Here is a 22,050-nt window from a genome sequence, read left to right as displayed (position 1 = left end):
GCAAGCTCTGAAAATAAATATGTGTGTTCCTTTAATATGGAAACATGAAGGGAGGGACGAAGAGAAAGAAATAACAGTAATGTGGAGGAGGCCTGAGAGGAAATGAGGTTGTCAGTCAGGTCGAACTGGTGCTCCTGTTGTCTCTCATCTTGCCGTCTCTGCATCTTTATCTCTCCTTTAAATGACTTAAATCTGTCTGTGTGCCGATTAAGAGACATTCAGGGAGGGAATAAAAGTGACACACTGATGTTTGAGGCCTTTTTTTCCTCATTTATAGATGTTCCTAAGCAAAACAAAGACAGTTTGGACACAAGACAGAGGTGTCAAGGCGATGTGACAAATCAGATAATAGTTTCGATGACAGTTAGGAGGAAAAAGGGAGAGCAGCTGATCTGCCTGAACTACTCCAACAGCCCAGGCGGCATACCATTCATTCATGCACCCGGCACCACTCCTCTCATCAGACACCTTGCCTTCACGACCGCTCTGACCTCTTTTCAACCCGAGGAAACATCAGCTGACAAGTGCTGCTTATGTTTTGTTTTGTCAGTGTGTCTATTTCAGATGCTGGGTTTTGTTTATCTGCACATGCAAATGGAGCATGAGGGAGCAGAGAGGAGAAAGATCTGAGTGACTTTGAATACGAAACAAAGAGGAAAATTTAAATCTACGAATGCAACAATCTCTGTCAGAGTTAGAGGAACCATCTGCTGAAAGTATATTTGCTGTAGTGTAAGGCTCTTGGGAAATGTTAGAGTTGTAGGTATATGCTGGGTAATGCTATTAAATACATAGGTGTAGATTTCGGGCAAGAAACAGGGGACATGTTCCCCTCAATATTTAAAACTTGAGCATTTCACCCCCATTAAAAAACATTAAAGTACATGAAAAATTTAAGACTTTTTACACCAACAATTGATGCAAAAATACACAAAATGGTGCATCAAAATTCACCAGAGAGCAGAAATCAAATGTTTGACACATAAGATTTTCTGGCATAGGACCCCCAAACCCCTGTTTCATGGGTCCCCCTCAGTGCTGAAACAAAAGCTATCCCTGTAGATATCAGACTGAGGGTTGGGCGACTTGGAGAAAATCAGATATCCCGATATTTTTGACCAAATACCTTGATAGCGATATCTTAGGGTTGACTATTGGTGCTTTCGCTGAATATTTGTGGGGTTTTTGATAAATAATCATAATAAGGATATAAGGACGAAGAGGATCAAGACAAATAATAGTTAATAAAAGTTCGGACAGTTACATCACTTTACTGTAATGCAGCCTTTAAAACCAAGAAATGACAGCACTCATGGTATTACAACATCAGCTGCAGCCTATCCCAGCTGACACTGGGCGAGAGGCGGGGTTCACCCTGGACAGGTCACCAGACTATCACAGGGCTGACACATAGAGACAGACAACCATTCATACTCACATTCACACCTACGGACAATTTAGAGTCACCAATTAACCTGCATGTCTTTGGACTGTGGGAGGAAGCCGGAGTACCTGGAGAAGACCCACGCCGACGCAGGGAGAACATGCAAACTCGACACAGAGGAGCTCCTCCCTCCGAGTTCGAACCAGGAACCCTCTTATATATACATATATATATATATATATATATATATATGTAAAAAAGATCAAGACTCTAAACTTTTCCTGTGTGTCAAGCATGGTGGCTGACACAGAAACGCAGGGGGCCCAATCTAGATCCAATGTTTGGGTTATCCATTCTAGGATACTGTAGAACAACATGGCGGACTTTTTGGAAGAGGACCTTCTTGTTACGCAACTATAAGTGACTCATTATATATATATATATATATATATGTAAAAAAGATCAAGACTCTAAACTTTTCCTGTGTGTCAAGCATGGTGGCTGACACAGAAACGCAGGGGGCCCAATCTAGATCCAATGTTTGGGTTATCCATTCTAGGATACTGTAGAACAACATGGCGGACTTTTTGGAAGAGGACCTTCTTGTTACGCAACTATAAGTGACTCATTCTAAGACAGCGAACAATTTTTATTATACACTATCCATCCATCCATCCATTGTCAGCCTCTTATCTGAAGCAGGCTGAACAAAGCACCCCAGACGTCCCTCTCCCCAGCAACGCTTTCCAGCTCCTCCTGAGGCGTTCCCAGGTCAGACATGAGGCCCGTTTCCACTGAAGAAGTTCCTGGTACTATTTGGGGGGCAGGAACTTTACAGGAATGTCCTCTCGCTCGGCCCTCTCAACCGCCATGTCTCCACTGTGCGGTGGAGTAGGAGGAAGGTTCCTGTAAAGTTACTCTGTCCTTCGGGGGTGGTTCCTGCGGTGGAGACACGCACCAACGGCCCCGGCCCTGTAAAATTACCCCAGAAGTTCCTGCGGTGGAAACGGGCCTATGATACGTAATCCCTCCAGCGTGTTCTGGGTCTGCCCCGGGGCCTCCTACCAGTTGGACGTGCCGGGGACACCTCTAACAGGAGGTGTCCAGGAGGCATCCTTGCTTGAACCACCCCAACTGACCTCTTTCAACGCTCCGAGCTCCCTCCGGATGTCCGAGCTCCTCACCCTATCTCTAAGGCTGAGCCCAGACACCCCACGGAGGAAACTCATTTCGGCAACTTGTATCTGACATCTCATTCATTCGGTCACTACCCACAGCTCATGACCATAGGTGAGGGTTGGGATGTAGATGGACCAGTAAATCAAAAGCTTTGGCCTCTGGCTACACTCCCTCTTCACCTCAACAGTTCGGCACAGCGCCCGCATCACTGCAGAAGCCGCACCAAACTGCCGATCCATCTCACGCTCCATTCTACCCGCGTGGACGTGGAAAGTCCATGACCAGAATGAATATGTGACGAGGTCGGAGTGAGAATGCGTTGATACGTGACAGGTACATTATTATGTTGTGGTTACTTTACCTTTCTTTATGTTTCAGCAGCACTGTCGTTAACAGGGGGTTTGGTTTCAGCACAAAAACCATTTGATTATAGGTAGGAAAAGATTATGTTTTGGCTTAAAATACTGGTACCACTAACAACAACCTTTTATAGTACAATCCTGGCTGGAAATGCAGCGAGGGCTTGGTAAAGAACAACCACTTTTCATGGTAAGATCCCCAGTGGAGAAATAACAAAAACCACCCACTGTTTGTTGCTCTCTAACAGTGGTCTGCAGCTTGGCAGGGGTCAACAACAATGGTTCGGCAATGCTGTGGTTAAATTTAGGCACAAAAACCACTTGGTTATGGTTTGCAAAAGCGGTTAGGTGGTTAGGCGTCTCGCCTCGGTGACAAAGTCAACTCATATACAACGTCACTTTACGAACGTTGATAGGAACCTGCATATGTCAGGTTTTCATGGTCTGCTGGAATCAAATCTACTTTTCTAAATACTGGATTTGAATATTTGAAGGAACAAGAATTGCCTCAGCCTCATGAAATGGGTCCAGGACTCCAATTACCCAGTCACTGACATCTGTGACCAGACTGTTCAGTTACACTACACCAGAGTGGGGCAACATTTGTCTCAGCTGTGAAGAAGCCGTGTTACATGACTGCTTCTATCCCTTACATGTGTTATTATGTTTAGGTTTCAGGTGTATTGAGAGGCCCGTTAGGGGATGTGTGTGTGTGTGTGTGTGTGTGTGTGTGTGTGTGTGTGTGTGTGTGTGAGGTTAATTACAAAGACAAGGGAACAGTGGAGAATCAGGATGGGTAGGTAAACACACACAGTAGGGGGGCAAAGGTGGGGCACACTGATGTCTGAATGAGTCATTTACATACCTACAGGCCTATATTTGTCTTTTAACGGTAATATTGTACCGGATGAGCTTCTACGGTTCTACTGTTAAACTGCAACATCACTGAGACGTGCAGTATTTATACACTGTGGCACTGCCATCCAATAGAAATCCACTGTAACCAGCGGATAGACTAGCAGGTAGGAAGTAGGTCTACTTTCAGTTAATTGGAGGTATTTATCAAAATTAATAATGACATACAAAGACGTGGGTTTTGTTTGAACCCTGGGGGCAGGGGTCACATGTGTAACGGAGGGTTTGGGGGTGCTCCGCCTGAAAATCTTAAGTGTTGAACACTTTATTTCTTGCATGCAGGTGAATGTTTTGGGGTGTTTTGAAATCATTTTTTTTGCAGGTGAATGTTTTGGGGTGTTTTGAAATCATTTTTTTTGTCATTTTGTATCCTAATTTTGTGTCTTTTTGGTTGTTTTTGTGTCTCCTTGAGGTCATTTTGTGTCAACTTGTAGTGATTTTGTGTCACACTGAGGTAATTTTGTGTCTTTTTTAGTCATTTTGTGTCCTAATTTTGTGTCTTTTTGTTGTCTTCTGTGTCTCCTTGAGGTCATTTGTGTCTCTTTATATTTGTTTTGTGTCTTTTTGTTGTCTTTTGTGTCACCTTGAGGTCATTTTGTGTCTTATTTAGTCATTTTGTGTGCTAATTTTGTGTCTTTTTGGTTGTTTTGTGACGACCTGTGGTCATTTTGTGTCACTTTGTGTTTGTTTTGTTTTTTTTTGTTGTCTTTTGTGTCACCTTGAGGTCATTTTGTGTCTTATTTAGTCATTTTGTGTGCTAATTTTGTGTCTTTTTGGTTGTTTTGTGACGACCTGTGGTCATTTTGTGTCACTTTGTGTTTGTTTTGTTTTTTTTTGTTGTCTTTTGTGTCACCTTGAGGTCATTTTGTGTCTTATTTAGTCATTTTGTGTCAATTTGTAGTGTTTTTTTTTTTTATGTCACATTGAGGTTATTTTATGTCTTTTTAGTAATTTTCTGTCTCTTTGTGGTTGTTTTGTTTATTTTTGGTTGTCTTGTGTGTCACATTGAGGTTATTTTGTGTCTCTTTATATTTGTTTTGTGTCTTTTTGTTGTCTTCTGTGTCTCCTTGAGGTCATTTTGTGTCTTTTTTAGTCATTTTGTGTGCTAATTTGTGTCTTTATTGGTTGTTTTGTGTGGATTTGTAGTCTTTTGTGTCTCCGTCTGGTTGCTGTGTGTCTTTTTATAGTCCTTTGGTCTCTTTGAAGTTATTTTGTGTCTTTTTGGTCGTTTTCTGTCACTTTGAGGTCATTTTGTGTTTTAATTTTGTGTCTTTTTTGATTGTTTTGTGTCTTTTTTAGTAATTTTGTGTCTTTTGTGGTCGTTTCGTTTCTTTTTGCTGTCTTTTGTGTCTCCTTGAGGTGGTCATTTTGTGTCTCTCTTTATATGTTTTGTGTCTTTTTGTTGTCCTTTGTGTCACCTTAAGGTCATTTTGTGTCTTATTTGGGCATTTTGTGATCTAATTTTGTGTCTTTTTTGGTTGTTTTGTGTGGATTTGTGTATGTTTTGTTTCTTTTTGTTGTCTTTTGTGTCTCCTTGAGGTCATTTTGTGTCAATTTATAGTGATTTTGTGTCACTTTGTGTCTTTTTGTTGTCTTTTGGGTCTTCTTGAGGTCATTTCGTGACTTATTTTGTCATTTGTTTTTTTAATTTTGTGTCTTTCCTGGTTGTTTTGTGTTGCTTTGTAGTCATGTTGTGTCTCCTTGTGGTTGTTGTGTGTCATTATGTAGTCCTTAGTCATCTTTGAGATCATTTTGTGTCTTACTTTGTCATATGGTGTCCTAATTTTGAGTCCTTTTTGGTTGTTTTGTGTCACTTTGAGGTCTTTTGTGTCTCCTTGTAGTTGCTGTGTGTCTTTTTATAGTCCTTGGGTCTCCTTGAAGTTATTTTGTGTCTTTTTTGGTCGTTTTCTGTCACTTTGAGGTCATTTTGTGTTTTAATTTTGTGTCTTTTTTGATTGTTTTGTGCCTTGTTTTTAGTCATTTTGTGTTTGTTTTGTGCCGTTTTGTTGTCTTTTCGGTCTCCTTGAGATCATTTTGTGTCCTATTTTGTCATTCTGTGTATTCATTTTGTGTCTTGTTTGGCTGTTTTGTGTTTCTTTATAGTCATGTTGTGTCTGCTTGTGGTTGTTGTGTCTTTATGTAGCCCTTTGGGACTCTTTGAAATCATTTTGTGTCTTATTGAGATAATTTTCTGCCTTTTTTGTCACTGTGAGTGTCTTCCTTGTTGGTAGGCCATGTGTTAATTTAACATTTCACATTTTGCAGGTGAAGGCCAGGTGGGGCCTGTTGACACTTGTGCCCTTTAGGCCCGTTCAGTTACCCATCCATGTGTGAATCCTCAAAATATGTAGCATGAAAATAACCAAACAAAAGGCAAGATGAGGTCCTTCTGCCTCCTAACTGTGTCTGAAAACATCAAGCTGTCAGACACTAATAATCATATTCTGCTCTGGAGGCTTTCATTCACTGGATGTGGTTTAAAACATTATGCAGGCCTTATCTGCCTCCTGACTGCTGTGTTCATGCAGCTCCAGGGCAACATGTGTGCAGGCCATGTATGTTCCAGTGTGTCTCTGTTTTACTTCATGCACTTCACCCCCTCCTCACTCTCCTCTTCCCCAAATCCCCCCCTTCTTGTTGTCTTGTGCACCGTTGCCCCACACCTTCAAGCGGAATGGAGAAAGAGAGAGGAAAGACAGAGAGAGAGACAGAGAGAGAGAGAGAGAGAGAGAGAGAGAGAGAAGGGAGGGTAAACCGGTTCAGCAGGTATACTGAGGCCTAACCCAGACTCTCCCCGGCTTGTCACCGTTATTTCTGACGCGCATGCGCGCTGGCGCCTGTTTCCTGCTTTTCAAATGAGTACCTGTGCTGCTTCTTGACCCACCTCTGTCGACTGTGTGTGTGTGATCGGGATACAATACACCGTTTTTTCCCCCTCTACCTCACCCATGCACACACACTCCCGTTATTTCAGGGCGCTGGAGGTGATATTCGTCTTTACCTGTCCGGCTCGCACACCTGAGCGGACTCACCTGTCCGCCCGAAAACACTTCTCGTTGTTTTTTGTTTGAGTGCGGCAAAGAAAGCAAAGGTGTGCGCGGAAAAAGAGGGACTTTAAAGCGGCACGCAGTTTACGAAACGAGAAGAAAGGTGCAAGGAGGAAGGAGGAGAAGAGGGGACCGACACCTTCCATTTTTTTTCTCCCAACTTTGAAGTTTCCTGCTGTTGTAACTTTTTGTTACGTCGCCAGCTTCTCTTCTAACCTCCAAACAAGGACTGGGTGTTAATTAAGCATGCCGAGGGCCTTTCTGGTGAAGAAGGCGAATGTTTCGCCGGGAAAGCGGAACTGGAGCGAGCTGCCTGATAATGAGCGAGGGGACGTCTACATCCCAGGTGAGTCCACGCTGCTGTAATGAGCCATATTTGTTACTCAAAACAGAAAACCACCTACGCAGCGGCGGGTCGTGACGCGTTTTTGGGTGCGTTTACGCGCGGGTTTGTGGGTTTAATGCAGTTTCGGATCCACCAGGAGTGTCAGTGTGGAGGGTGGGGAGGGGGTCGGGTTGTGATTGTAACGGGGCAGCTGCAGTCCAGGGCCACCGAATAACGGGAAACCCAGCGGGCCGTGAAGAGAGACCGTGGCTCCGGCATGCAGGAGGGGAAGTTGCGTTTGTTTGTCTCTGTCTATTTAACGCATTTTGATCTGTGCGCCAAAACAGAGTTAAATCTGACTGTATCCACATGCAAATATTTAATTATACAATATAAACAATATTAATTAAAGTCCATATATCTGAGCAGTGAGCACACACACGTCGGTATGTTTTTATTTTCATGTCTGTCACTGTGTGCTGCGGCCTAACGAGCTATCACAAGGGCCCGTTGCTTTTCACACATCGACCTTCAACCCCTGATTGCAGCGTTCTTCCTTGTACAACTTCACACTGCGCTGACTTATAGCCCAAATATAGGCCTATATATACACAGCCTGCCCAGTCATTCACCTCAGTCCCTTTGGATACAGCTTGAGAGTAATCATAGTACAGGTTGTGATTTTATAATCATTGTTTGAGCTTTGACAACTTGTCCTCACATCCTTAAATCAGAATAAACATCTGAAGACATGACAAGCATGAGTGGTCCTCTCAGTGGTCTGCACTGGAAATAACGTTTCCCAACTGAAAGCGCACAAGAGCTGACATGTTGTGAACTGTCACTCATGAGCCTGATGTCTCAGGCTCCAATGTTTGCCCCCCCCCCCCCCCCCCCCCAANCCCCCCCCCCCCACCCACCCAAACTTTGCATTTAAATGACCAGTAAAGGGAGTCCACCTCTCACCCAACTACGCCTCTTGTGAACAATCTCCATTGTTGCCATCGGCGGAGTTTTTATTGTAAGACCACGTCGGTATCAGATAACAAGTAACGGACTACACCCTAAACCTCTCTCTCTCGCTCTCCTTCTTTCTCTCCCCCTCCCCCCTCTCCTTCTCCCTCTGTCTGTTTTCTCTCTCTCCTCATCTCATCACCGTTAACTTTTAATCATTGACTTTTACATCCTCTCCTGTGTTTGAAACCGGAACATTTGGATGAAATGAGCCGCCGCTGATTTTCAGGTTATGTTTAACGCGTGTAAAATGAACTTAAACACAATTGTGATTATGTCAAAAAACATTGAATAATCGTAAACGAAGAATGCATGTAATTCTGGAATCATGAAAAGCACATTTAAAGCTTTTGGAAGCTGATTTTACGCACAGAAAAACTTACTAAACTACTTATTTTGATCAGTGAGATTCTGTGTTTGCTGACCTTAAGCATCATCCAAAATAAGACTGAGTCGAATAAAAGTTACATTTTATTCATCGAAATATCCAATTTGTCACGAGGATATACCTCAAAGATAGAAAAACAACTGCGTGTCAGTGCGTAATTGCGCACACCTCACCAAACCCAGCAACAGTCTCAACTAAAGTTTCTGGTATGTGCCGTTACTTGACGTACCTGCCCGACGTGTGTTTTTGTATGAGGGTGACAGAAGGACACACAGATACTCATGCACACACACACACACAAACACACAGAGGTATGATAATTGCAGTCAGAAGCAGGCTTGTTGAATACTTTTATGAGGCGCCAGATGCCATCAGTTTGGACAGTTTTCTCACTGTGTGTGTCTGTGTGTGTGTAGGTGTGTGTGCAGTGTGTTGGTGTAGCAGACTATTTTTATCTCTTAATCCACAAACATGTTCCAGGGCCTGTTTCTGATGGATCACTGGTCTTAAATCTGCCTCTGACTTAGACACATAACAAGTGTGTATTACTCATTAGCTTGTTTTGAAATCGGGCAAAACACTGTTTAAAAATACAGTACAATACACAGAGTTTAATAAAGATGATGAGACGGGACACACTGTTAAAATGTTATCTGTATGGGACAGCCAAAGTGTGTCAGTGGGAAGAAAAAGCAAAAAGAAAGAAAGAAATTTGAACATAAAATTATGAATAACAACATGAATAAAACCTAGATTATCAACAGGAAATGTAGTGTTGTCATCTAAACATTTTCATGTAACAAAGGCCCATAGAAAGGTGAAAAGAATCAGGTCATCCTGCTCTGTATTATTAATAATAACAGTACTAATAATATTAATAATTACTGTTGTCGTTGTTATTATGATTATTATTATTATAGAAGCAAAAAGTCTGAGATTAAAACTGTTTAACCCTTCCATCTTTAAAATTTAAAAGTGAAACAAAATGATATTTAGGAATAGGACAACATAAATAAGATCGTTACAGCAGCTCACGAGACAAAAGCAAAGAAAAAAGTGACTGAGCAATAAAAAAGAGATAAAAAAATTGATGAAAATTTAATAAATATATAAAAGCGATGCACACTACACACATAAACAAATATATACAGGTTAATATTAGTAATATTTTTATTTTAATAATGTTTTTTCAAGGCCAATACCCTCATCTAGAGTCAAGTTTTAGAGTCTGGTAATGTAATTTTTCCGCGTTAGCATCAAAATTTCTAAAGAAGACATTTTAATAATGACTCAATTTGTTTATCAAAGGAATAGTTTGTCATTTTGTGAAAAACGCTGAGAAAATTGACGCCGCACATGTTATCTTTTTGTCAAACATGAAGCTAAAGCCCAGAGACAGTTAGCTTAGCTTAGCTTAGCTTAGCTTAGCATAAAGACTGGACGGGGGGGCAACAGCTGAGACAGTCCGAAGATAAATAAACAATCTGCCTCACAGAGCCTCTAAACTCATTAATCAAGGTGTTATAGAAACAAAAGTGTAAAGACAAGACTTTGTTTTTATGTTTTTTACAGGGGTTATGTGGCAGGCGCTGTCACTTCCTGGAGTCTTGTCATCACCATATTGTTGCCAGGCAACCAGCGGAGACTATGTGTCAAAACTTAACGTGTTCTTTAGTGTGCTTTAAAAGTGCTGGCTACCTTAGGAGAGAGCCAGGCTAGCTGTTTCCCCCTGTTCCCCGTCATTATGCTAAGCTAAGCTAAGCTAAGCTAAGCGGCTTCCTATTTACCTCCAACATGGGAGCGATATCAATTTTCTCGTCTCTCTTTTGGCAAGAAAGCGAATAAGTGCATTTTCCGAACTGTCGATCTATTGCGGGATGTCAGCCGATAACATCAGACAGCCGAATGATCAGTTGGGCTTTAATAATGTTTGTGAGTTCATCGTATCACAGCGAGGGTTTCCACTCTGTCAGGTCTGTCCTGAGGCTGCTGCGAGGTTAATGTTTATTGGATGGGAGGAAATGTAACGGACCCTAAAGACAGCCTACTGCTGCAGACAGTACGCCTTTGGCAAACACACACACACACACACACACACACCCTGTGTTTGTTAAAGTTATCTACCGATTGTTGACTCTCTTTCTCTCCGCTGAGTTAAATGGACAGACAGAAAATATTAAAGGAGCTCATTTAGAGCGACTAAACCCTCTACCTCTCTTGTCGCAGCAACAGTTGGAGTATTGTGAACCCCCTCATTCTAACCCCCAAAGATACACTCACACACACACACACACACTACATTCATTGATGAGGGCGGAGGAGGGGAGGAGGGGTGAACAAACAATACAAGATGAGATTAAATGTCCAGCCGGCAGCAGTCGCCACAGAAACCATCACCACACAAAGATTTGAAAACATGGCCCGCTGCTCTGTGAGCTGAAAAGATCTGGACGACAAGTGCAGGTCCATTTAGCCATTGAGCTCTTTAGCAGAAATGGTTCATAATCGTTGTGCTGTCGGTGACCAGCGCACGGTAAATGTTGTTCTTTTAACACCAGGTTGAGTTGTTGATGCGCTAACTGGCTAACTAGCGTCTTGAATCCAACCTGTTGGTCTTTCGGTTTCACCCTTTGAATGATGGATACAGACTTCCGCCGTCTGCTGGTGTGGAGAGTTACTTCCACTCACGCCGGCGCAGAACTTATGTGCTGGTTGGCCATAGTCTTTGCGGTTTGTTAAAGTGCTACTTTTTGGCCAAGACTCAGGCAACAATTGGCCTTCGTCAACACTAGTTCTTTAACGTCAGTTTGGTGTGTCTGGGCATTAAAGGTGAAATATTTGCCGTTTAGATAATTGGAAATCAGAAGTTCTTGGGTGTTGGGCTGTTGGCTCGCCCACAACAGGTATTCGAAGACATCACAGTGGATATTCTCACCATTTTTCACCATAGTCTGTCCATTAAATGGCTCATAATTTAATGGTTATTGATAGGTATTCATAAAGCATCCCAGCAAACGAGTCTGGAAATGAACCCAAAGTTCTGGTGTCAAGGTCCTGCACTTTGTACGCCCTCGCCATCCTCCCCAACCACCTCCTTCGGAAGCCTGTGCGATACATGTGGCAGCAGATTTTCTTCAGAAGCAACATATTTTCTAGAACGACTACAACACACACACAATTCCAGACAACATTTGTGTGTGGGGCCCATGTGGGTCGTAAATGGGCTCAAAAATGGACCCCAATGGGACTGTCCTTGGGCTTCATATTGACCCAATGTCATTTGCCCACATGGGAGGGTTATCCAAGTGGGCCCCAGACAGGATGCCCATTTTGGACCATCTTGGTACCCAGATAGCACCAGCATAACCCGTGTGGGGCCAACCTGGGTAAACCCACCCATGTAGACAACTGGTTCCATATTGGGCAGCCCCATTGAGGGTCCATTTTTCATCCCATTTATAACCCACAAGGGACCCACACACAAATGTTGGCTGGGATTGTGTGTAATTGAAATACATAACGAGCAGCAGCGCCCTTCTTTTATTCCAACACAGTCTCATAGCAATTACATTTGTATGTTACTAAACTGCTTTCTTAATTATGTTGTTGTGGCAACATCATTGCTGTCTGGATTATGTTTCTTTCAGGTCACCAAACTCTACATTCATGTACCGTGCAGGCTTCAGAAAGAGGTAGTTGGGGTGGAAGGCTGGAGAACAAAGTGCAGGACCTTGACACTAAGGGCACATTCACACCAGGATAGTCCGGCTTGGTCACCACAAAAACACCAAAATGCACTGCGCTCTATGTCACTTCCTCTCTTTGGTTTGCTGCATAGTCTGTTTGCATTTCCCACTGTAAGCGAACAGCACCAGGAACCGAGACCCCCAGCTTTTAAGCGGACCAGGGTTCGCTCATTTGGAGAGTTCAAATGAGCATTCACACCACTCCAAACGAACCGAACTATCCCTGGAAGCGGACCAGGGTTCGTTTAAAGCGGACCAAATAGCGCCAGTGTGAATGCGTCCTAAAACTTTGGGTTCACGTCCAGACTCCTGTCTCAGGTTTAGGTTTAAATTGTCGACATTATCATGTTTATTCTGTGATCAGGTATCAGGGCTGCACCTCATTGTCATAATCAATTAATCTGATAGTTATTTTCTTAATAAATTGATTAATCCTTTTGTCATAAAACTGTCAGAAAATAGTGAAACATTCAAAGATATCTGACACTTTGACATGGAAAAAAAATGAGGCGTATGCTGGCTGGTTGGTATCGTTCCTGTCCCGTGTTGATATTAAAGAAATTCAAACAAGCCCAAGTCACTAAAAAGTCATTATGGAGATGGGCAGAGGCTCAGTTAGTGATAGCTCTTTATTAAACATGAGAGGCACCAGCGGTTGATGTGTCACAGTGTACACAGAGCCGTCGCTGTGTGTCACAGCGTACCGTTACTTCTGCAGAACGGCTCCTTTTATCTTTACAGCTCACTGTGGGGCTGCATTTGCATCTACATTTGAGTTTTATCTGATTGTGAGTCGACTGATTCGGTGTCGGCGCTGAGCTGAACCACACCTGCCTCTGGGCTATACCTGAACACACACACACACACACACACACACACACACACACACACAAAGACATGCACACACACCTGTCTGTTGGAGAGCTGAAAGGTTTCTATGACCTTACATCTCCCTTTTTTGAGTGGTGTTTTGTTAGACTGTGCTCACACACACACACACAGACAGGCATCCACCCCTGCGGAGGTGGATTGTTTGAGGAAGCTTCAGAGCCGGTGCTGCAAGACTGTCTGGTCGGACAAGTCTAACTGTAATGGTTATGTGGTGTGTGTGTGTGTGTGTGCGTGTGGGGCATGTGCATGCATGCAAAATAAGTAGCACAAAACAATAGGCCAAACATGTGCACACCCACACCCACACACACAAATACATATTTAACTCTGCGTGTTTGCTAATTGAGAGATTGTGCAAATATGAACCGGTGCAGGCCGGCCGGCTACCTGTTGGGAAATTCTACAGTACCAGAAACACCGACCTTGGTTTCCGTCATTCTTTCTCTTCCCCTTGTTCTCTCACTCTCTGTCCTCCTTTTTCAGAGGGATAAATTGTCTTTTAAAGGCTGCAGTTACATGAACAAACGCAACGCTGTGCTGAGGTCGACTGTATCGTCAGTAAGGCATAAATGAAAGTGTGTTAAACCAGTACACTTAAATACAGAAGCTACTTTCTGAAATGTTATAAAGAGTAAAATAAATCACGTAAAATCTTGGGATGTTCCCTCTCTCTCTCTCTGAACTAGTTGACAAGTAAAAGTAAGAGGACAAATTAATCTGTATGGTTAAACATTGATCCTAAAACATTGTGTATATGATGAGAGCCATTTTAAAACCGTTAATCACATTCTTTCAATAGGAAAATTGTGTTTTAAATGTTGCTGTAATGTGTGGCACTTTGCACATTTTCCCTTCAAAATGAACCAATAACATTTATTGAAAACAGTAAAAGAAATCTTTAGCAAAGGTGCCCGATTATTGCAACACCATATCCTTTTTTAAAAGATTATTATATGGCTTTTTTGCCTTTATTAGATAGGACGGGTGGAGCATGAGAGCATGAGAGTGAAGGAAGGGTCAGAAGTCAGAATTGAGCCCATAGCCTCAGCCACCAGTGTGTGAATGGGTGAATGTGACTCGTAGTGTAAGAAGTGCTTTGAGTGGTTGGATGACCAGAAAGGTGCTATGTACATATATATATGTTGAGGTCATAGCCTTTATACATGGGGCGCCCGCTCTACCAGGTGAGCTTTAGGTGAACGCAGTCGCATCAAATAATTATACATTTTCTTAGAAAAATTTGTATTTTCGAGGTGGCTATAATCAATATTTTTAGAATGACACAGCTTTATAACGAGTGTCAGCAATTTATAGCAATAGCAATTTTTTGATAAATGTGTCACAACATTATAAACCAGTCCCTCCAGAAAATTGCAATCTTGCGATCACAATAATTAACGCAAATTCAACGAAAGTCTGCAATATTTGCCGGGGCTTGCAATTTTTCAAAACTCCCACGATTTTTCCGTGTTTGTCCGCATTTTCTGGCTGACCAGAAGTCGTCGTCATCAGATGCGTCATCAAATTGCGCTAATGGTATTGCAGTATGGACATAAGAATTTGCTCTATTTAAATGCAGACAATATGTGCTGAATGTATTAAAATGTTATGTTTACAGGAGATGTAGCTTACATGTTGTTTTACAGTCACACTGTCTGGTTTGAGAGCTACAATATTCACTCAGGATTTTTTGCAACATTATTGGAGTCCATGTTTTGAAACTAATTAAATAAAACTAAAGAAGAGAATGATAAAATCATCTGCAGCTATTTTTGTAATACTCAGTATGATTATTATAGCAAGTGATTACATGACTTATTTTTTTGGAGGGAGTAAAAAAAAATTTTCTCCTTTTGTCATTAGCTGCAACTTTTGTCATTAGCTGTACTTTTTGTCATTAGCTGCAACTTTTGTCATTAGCTGCACTTTTTGTCATTAGCTGTAACTTTTGTCATTAGCTGCAATTTTTGTCATTAGCTGCAACTTTTGTCATTAGCTGCAATTTTTGTCATTAGCTGCAACTTTTGTCATTAGCTGTAACTTTTGTCATTAGCTGCAATTTTTGTCATTAGCTGCAACTTTTGTCATTAGCTGCAACTTTTGCTGAAACTTTTGTCATTAGCTGCACTTTTTGTCATTAGCTGCAACTTTTGTCATTAGCTGCAATTTTTGTCATTAGCTGCAACTTTTGTCATTAGCTGCACTTTTTGTCATTAGCTGCAATTATAGTCAATACAGCATAGTATCGCGATATTTTTGTGTGGCAGTATTGTATCGTCACACAGTGCCAAGTATCAATTTTTTTAATGACAAATACAAATCAAACTTTAGGTAGCCTACTAGAATAATATCATCAGTTGCTTTTTCAGTCAACTAGATACATTTTGCTGCAATAAGATGTCGATAAAGTTTGACTTTTGGGACATAATTTACAGTTGAAAAAAAAAGGTAATAAGTTGCAATATATCGTGATATATTTTATAGCAATACTCAGCATATTGCAACATATTTAAAATCGTAATAATATTGAATCGTGACTTAAGTATCGTGGTAATATCGTATTGTGGATCCTCTGGTTTAAGAGTAGACTTTACGATGCTGACTCTTCCCCTCTCTCCCTCCAGTCTCCATCTTTCCCCCATCCGTCCTGACGATGGAAGCCGAAGCCAGCCCCGCAGAGACGACACCGCTCTGCCTCACCAAACACTCTCTCTCCGACACGCAAACCTACGCCGAGCTGCCCTCCAGCACGATGCTGGGCCGACGGCAGAGCCCAGCGCCTTCACCGGGGGAGAGGTCAGAGGTCAGACGGAGGTCGCAGGGCGCCTCCACATATATCCGGTCCAAAATCAAGGTGAGGGAACAAGCATATGTGGATAAAATTTTAGAATTACACACAACTACGCCCCTTAAATTGGTATTATTTCTTGGTTAATGTCTTAATGGAACTAATATTTTTGCTTTAAGTGCAACATTGTCAAATAATGATTTCATTTTGAAATAAAATTGAATAAAAATGAAGAAAAACAGCTTCATGAATTTAGCTGAGTGAAATAAATCTCATCTCTCTCTCTCCACGACAGGTAACTACAGGCGAGCTGCCTCCCGATCCCTCTCATCTTCCTCTCTCCCTTCCGCCCATTCCCACTCCACCAACCCTGACTCCGGACGCCACCGTGATGCCAGTCACCCTGACGAAAACACCTGATCCCATGGAAGCGGTTTCCATGGTAACCAGATCAACAGGTCAAAGTTTGAGTTCGTCGGCAGGGTCGACTGGGTCGACGGGGAACTATGTGTGCCAGGTACGTTTTGGTTGAAGCTTTAAAACTGAAATGGAAGCCCATTTCCGCCAGTGTGACTAAAAAGGACCCTTTAGATTAGAGGTGCCAAACTCATTTTAGGTGGGCAAGACCAGTAAAACCATTGTGAAATATCCTATGAATAACAAACGCTAATCAATTTACAAAACAAATGACAAAACTAAAGTGAGAGAGTTAGCAGTGAAGAAGAAGACTGCAAGCAAACATGAATGTTAACAAAACATTTACCTTGCATGTGTCTCATGGGAAATAAAAATGTATTAATGATGTGTGTGAGGCTTCTGATGAGAAGCGCTGAATGTCAAATGTCTTTGTTGTCGCAGGTTTGCCAGAAGACCTTCCAGTACCAGCGAATGTTAAACAGACATGTCAAGTGTCACAACGAGACCAAGAGGCACCTGTGCAGCTTCTGCGGCAAAGGCTTCAATGACACCTTTGACCTCAAGAGACACGTGCGCACGCATACAGGTAGCTGCACACTTTCATGTTTACACCAGGGGTTGGAGGAAGTGTACGGAGGTCGAAAAATGATACAAGTATCGACAAAAAAAAAAAAAGTAAACGTATAAATAAATACAGGAATGAATAAATAAAAGAGATTAAATAAATAATTATGGAAATAAATCCACGAATAAAGAAATAAATGCAGAGTAGTTAGGACCTCCTGCCTCCTCAACATACAAGTACAGAAATACATAAATGAATAAATGTAGTGGTAGAAAAATACAGACAAATTTAAGCTATTTATTTAGAGTTATGTCCTGTTTAATGATCAACTACTTATTTATTTATTTATTCATTCATGCATTCAGATATATTTTTAATATTTATTACAACATTTATTTTTAAATTTATCCATTCATTTATTTCCATATTTATTTATTCCTGTATTTTATTTATGTATTTATTCGTTATTTCTTTCTTTCTTTTTTTTTTAATTCCTGTATTTATGTATTTATTCCTGTATTTTTTTCTATATTTTTAAAATTGTATTTATTTACATATTTATTTATATATTTATTTTTCATTTATTTATTGATACTCAAGTCATTTTTGTCCTCCATAGAGGCAATCAAATCCTTTATTTAAATAAAAGTACTAATTCCATACTTAAAAAATAAGTAAAAAAGGCATTTAAGTAAAAGTGACGAAGTTTAATGAGGAAAATGTACTAAAGTGTTAAAAGTAAAAGTAGTCAATGCAGAAAAACAGAAAAAAAAATCTCAAAATGATTAAAAATGAATTAAAATAAAAGAAAAAGCAGCAAATCATAAAATGTCAATTGAATAATTGGTTAATTGGCTAATTAATTCAGCTGTCCTTGTATAAATGTTTGGGTATTTTAATTTATACCAAAATATATTTTATAAACTTTTCATATGTTTTTTTTATGTAAAAACATTCATTTTTAAAGTATCTATAGCTTTATAATAATTGTAGCAGAGCAGAAGTAGAAAGTGGTGTAAAAAGAAAATACTCAAGTACCTCAAATTTGTACTTAAGTACAGTACTTGAGTAAATATACTTTGTGATATTCCACCACTGGTTTACACGTGTCAATAGATGCAAGAATGATTCATTTTTCATACATTTTCTTTCATACATTTTTCATACAATTTTTCACATTTTCAAACAGGAGTCCGTCCCTACAAGTGCACCCTGTGTGACAAGGCCTTCACCCAGCGCTGCTCCCTGGAGTCCCACATGAAGAAGATCCACAGCGTCACCCAGAAGTACGCCTACAAGGAGCGGCGCAACAAGCTGTACGTCTGCGAGGAGTGCGGCCTGACGTCGGGATCTCAGGACGAGCTGCTGATCCACCTGCACTCGGTCCACCCTGGAAGCGCCCTGCTGAAGGGGAAGGCTGCGAGGAGAGCCGGAGCTGGAGGAGGAGGAGGAGGAGGAAGAGCAGGATCGCTACCAAGCTCTCCTCAAGGTGCTGAAAGTGATGACACGACGGGATCAGGAGGGCAGTAGAGGAGAGGAGTAACGACAAACTCAGGACATATGGACAAACACTGTAGCTGAAGTGAGACATGTCGGGTGGATGACGAGACAGATTACATAGCAGTAAACGGGGAAAGTAAACGTGTGTATATGTATGAATGTATGTGTGTGTGGATTTGGGTATCTGTATATATCGCAGACTGCAATGTTAAATGAAATCACGCACCAAACAATGCCAAGTTTGACTCTGACTAATATATATTTTTACATTGGGATTGTGATGTGGAAGAGTTTATTAACATGTCTGACAATACCAACGTATTTTTCTTCAATTGTATTGTATTGCATGGGAATGCTACCTGTGGGCTTCTTCGTACAGAGTTTTTCTATGAAAAAAGTACTTTGTTCATTAAAGGGAGTAATATATTACACGAGGATGAATTCTCTTTCTGTCATGTTGTGTTTTAATGTAAGCTATTTATTAGTGCATCCTGGTTCAGCAGCGTTTAAAGTTCAAGGGACATAGTTTTCCTCTAACTTGTAGCGCTAAATATCAGTCTAGATTTTTTTGGTGTAAGTTGCCGAGTGTTGGAGATGTCAGCCATAGTGCCAAGAAATACATTTGAAAAAGTCAACAGCAATGTCATGGCCCGGTTACTCAAGATAATCCACAGACCTTGTTGTGGGCAGTTTAATGTAGGAACTATTTTATTTCTACCGAACTACACCTGCTCACTGTATCACTGCGCAGAAGGAAGTGTGCATCTACTCATGGACGAGAGGCTCGTGCTGGTGTTGCTCTGCAGCTGTAGGGACTATGAATGGAAAAACATCCAACATGTTAACGCACATTTAATGGCATTACTAAGATGTACAAGAAAGGACGGTAGAAGACATACGGCCACACCAATGTCACCGGGCTAGAAAGCCTGTGGACCATGTGGACCTTTTTGTGACCATGTGACATTAGTGTGGCCGTATGTCTTCTACCATCCTTTCTTGTTTGTCTGTTGTACTGACGCACCCAAGACAAACTTTTTTGTTTTGTTTGTAGGCGCAGTTTCACAGCAGCCCTAAAACATCACCCAGATGTGTCAATCAACAGAATCTTTCTATAACGTAGTCTGCGATGACATGACGACACAGCAACCCTTAGGGGATATATATTCTGGTGGCGCACTGGTGGAAGTGTAGCGGTGTGGATCAGCGTGGATAAATGAAAAATGAAAACAAACTTTATATCAGCTGGTAACACATTACGTGACATTGTAAATGTAATAATATTGCCCCAAATCCTGTTATTACTTTATTACTGCTAAACGTACGATACTTTAACATGCTACATTTGTAACGCGTTACACTGGTGAGAGCACATTTTATAAAAAATTAAGGCTGTCGAGCGATTTGAAACATTAACCTAATTACTTACATGCTCTGTGATTAATTAATCAAAGTTTATCATGTACATCAACTTTTACATTGAAAGTATTTTTAAAATTTCGGTTCAAATGAATTTTGGCACGTGTCGCAGTAAAGCTGCTGGATTGTGGACACACTCCTCCCCCTGTCGTCTACCACCGAAACTGGTCTGCAATCCATTTTGTAAGGGAGTTAGTTAGTCGGTCACAGGTAGACTTTCTCAATTTGTGACTGGACACCTGGTCGAGTGAGACTTGGGGAAGCTAGCTGCCAACCAACAGTCTCACCTGGCCATTCTTTAAATGTAAATGTTCCATTCACGGGGCCAAGCAGCGTCGTCTCGTCTGCCTCCATCATGTGTGGCCTTCAGTGGCGCACGGGGTCGAAGGGCACCGCGGAATGCGATTAATCAGCGTTAATTTTTTAAGGCATGATTTCTTCTGTGATTAATCAGTTAAAATAAATGCGTTATTTTGACATCCCTAGTAAAAATTAATAGCGCCCTCCTCAGCTGAGCTGTAATGTTAGCTAGCTCAGTGGTGCTAGGTGAGCTAGCAGTAGAGCCATGCTTCCTTTTGCGCAATGATACGGTTGGCAGGTGTAGTTCAGTAAAACGACAATACATGAAACTGCTCTCATCAAGGTCTGTGGATTATCTTGAGTAACGGGGTCATGATTTCTGGAAAGAGACATTGCTGTTGAGTTTTTAAGATTTGTTTTTTTTTTTGGTGTTTTGAGCACCCCAAGCCGAGTGCTATCTAGGCAACTCACACCAAAACAATCCAGACTGATACTACTGATATTAGAGCACTTCAGGTAGTAGTAGGTGCATGCAACGGTAAACCCATTTTCAAGCATGCATGTGCATGAAATGCCAAGAATAGACTTGTTATGTTAGTAAAAATACGTACATCAGATAGATTAAGGTGCAGTTTACTTTTACAGGGGTGACACTTTTAGACAACTGACAAGAACACCAACTTCAGTTAACTTCCAAATTGCTCAACTTAGTGGGTGGTGTAAAAGTAATTTAGGATATAAGCAAAAGAATATGAAATATTTACATAATATCCGAGTGATGACAGGAAATGTTGCTACAGACACAAAAGGAATTCTTGGTTTGGCTGCTGACATTTAGAGCTGTAAATCCATGTGGTCACAATTAAATGTATGTTTCTCCATCCTCTAAAACACTGCTGTTTTTGTAAGCTTAGTCATTATTTGAGCTGTAAAAGTTCTGTCGATCTCTGTTTCCTCTTCAAACTCTATGTGTGAGTGCATGAAAGGTGTCTGTTATGCATTAATTATGCTGCTTCTTCCCCCCAAGCTTTTTGACTGTGTTGAAGACAGAGAGAGGTTGTGGTTTGAAGGGTGAGGTTGGATTCTTGGTCTCTGTCGGGTCTTGTTGGAGGAATCCTGCAAACGCCCTTCAGCCTGAGGAAACAGGGAGGCGGATTCGGCTGACAGTCAGATAACGGTCTTGGAAGTTAACTGAGGCCGATTGTATTGAAGACGCCTGAAAGTCATATTGTCAGTCACACCATTATCCTTGTGAATAAACTCTCCTGATACATACAGAATTTTCTTTAAAGCTGTATTTTAACACAAATGAAAGAATGTATTTGCACATGTGAAGTTTAGTTAAGTTTCAGTAAACTTAGTAAAGTTATTTTTTGTAAGCTGTCATTCTTAAAATGTATTTAATTCTTGGAGAGATGCCTTCGTAAGGTCTCTGTGGCTCTAGGGATGGCAACACTTGTCCGTCAGTAGATCGCCCAACACTTTGGTCCAGACTGAAATATCTCAATACCTTTCTGATGTATGGCCATGAAATTTAGTAGAGACGTTCATGGTACCTGGAGGATGAACTCTGCTGTTGTTATTGATCCCCTGACTTTTATTCTTGCTTAAGGTTTACATATGTAGTAATGAGTGAAGTGTCTCAACTATAGCATGACCTGTCATGAGCTCAAAGAACCAGTGTGCCGATGTAGAACCTCACAGGACTGCTAATGTGAGTATTTTCATACCAAAAAGACTACATTTGGAAGATACCTTCTTGATTTGGATAACTCACGCTGTTGAAGCCCCATATTAGCTTTCGTCAAACTAC

General features: G+C 41.2%; 1 protein-coding gene across 1 annotated transcript; it reads left to right on the top strand.

The window, feature by feature from the left end:
• The first annotated feature begins 6,698 nt into the window (after positions 1 to 6,698).
• ovol1a (ovo-like zinc finger 1a) lies at positions 6,699 to 21,547 on the top strand. Its single transcript, XM_050067939.1, has 5 exons — positions 6,699 to 7,230; positions 15,873 to 16,102; positions 16,332 to 16,553; positions 16,895 to 17,039; positions 18,208 to 21,547. Exons 1-5 carry the CDS (start codon positions 7,131 to 7,133, stop codon positions 18,546 to 18,548), a joined length of 1,038 nt encoding a protein of 345 aa, XP_049923896.1. The 5' UTR covers positions 6,699 to 7,130; the 3' UTR covers positions 18,549 to 21,547.
• The last annotated feature ends 503 nt before the right edge of the window (positions 21,548 to 22,050 follow it).

The sequence above is a fragment of the Epinephelus moara genome, chromosome 17, assembly GCF_006386435.1.
Source record: "Epinephelus moara isolate mb chromosome 17, YSFRI_EMoa_1.0, whole genome shotgun sequence".
NCBI classification, from domain to species: domain Eukaryota; kingdom Metazoa; phylum Chordata; class Actinopteri; order Perciformes; family Serranidae; genus Epinephelus; species Epinephelus moara.
The sequence above is the reverse complement of the archived record's forward strand: the minus strand, read 5'-3'. Positions and strand labels throughout refer to the sequence as shown.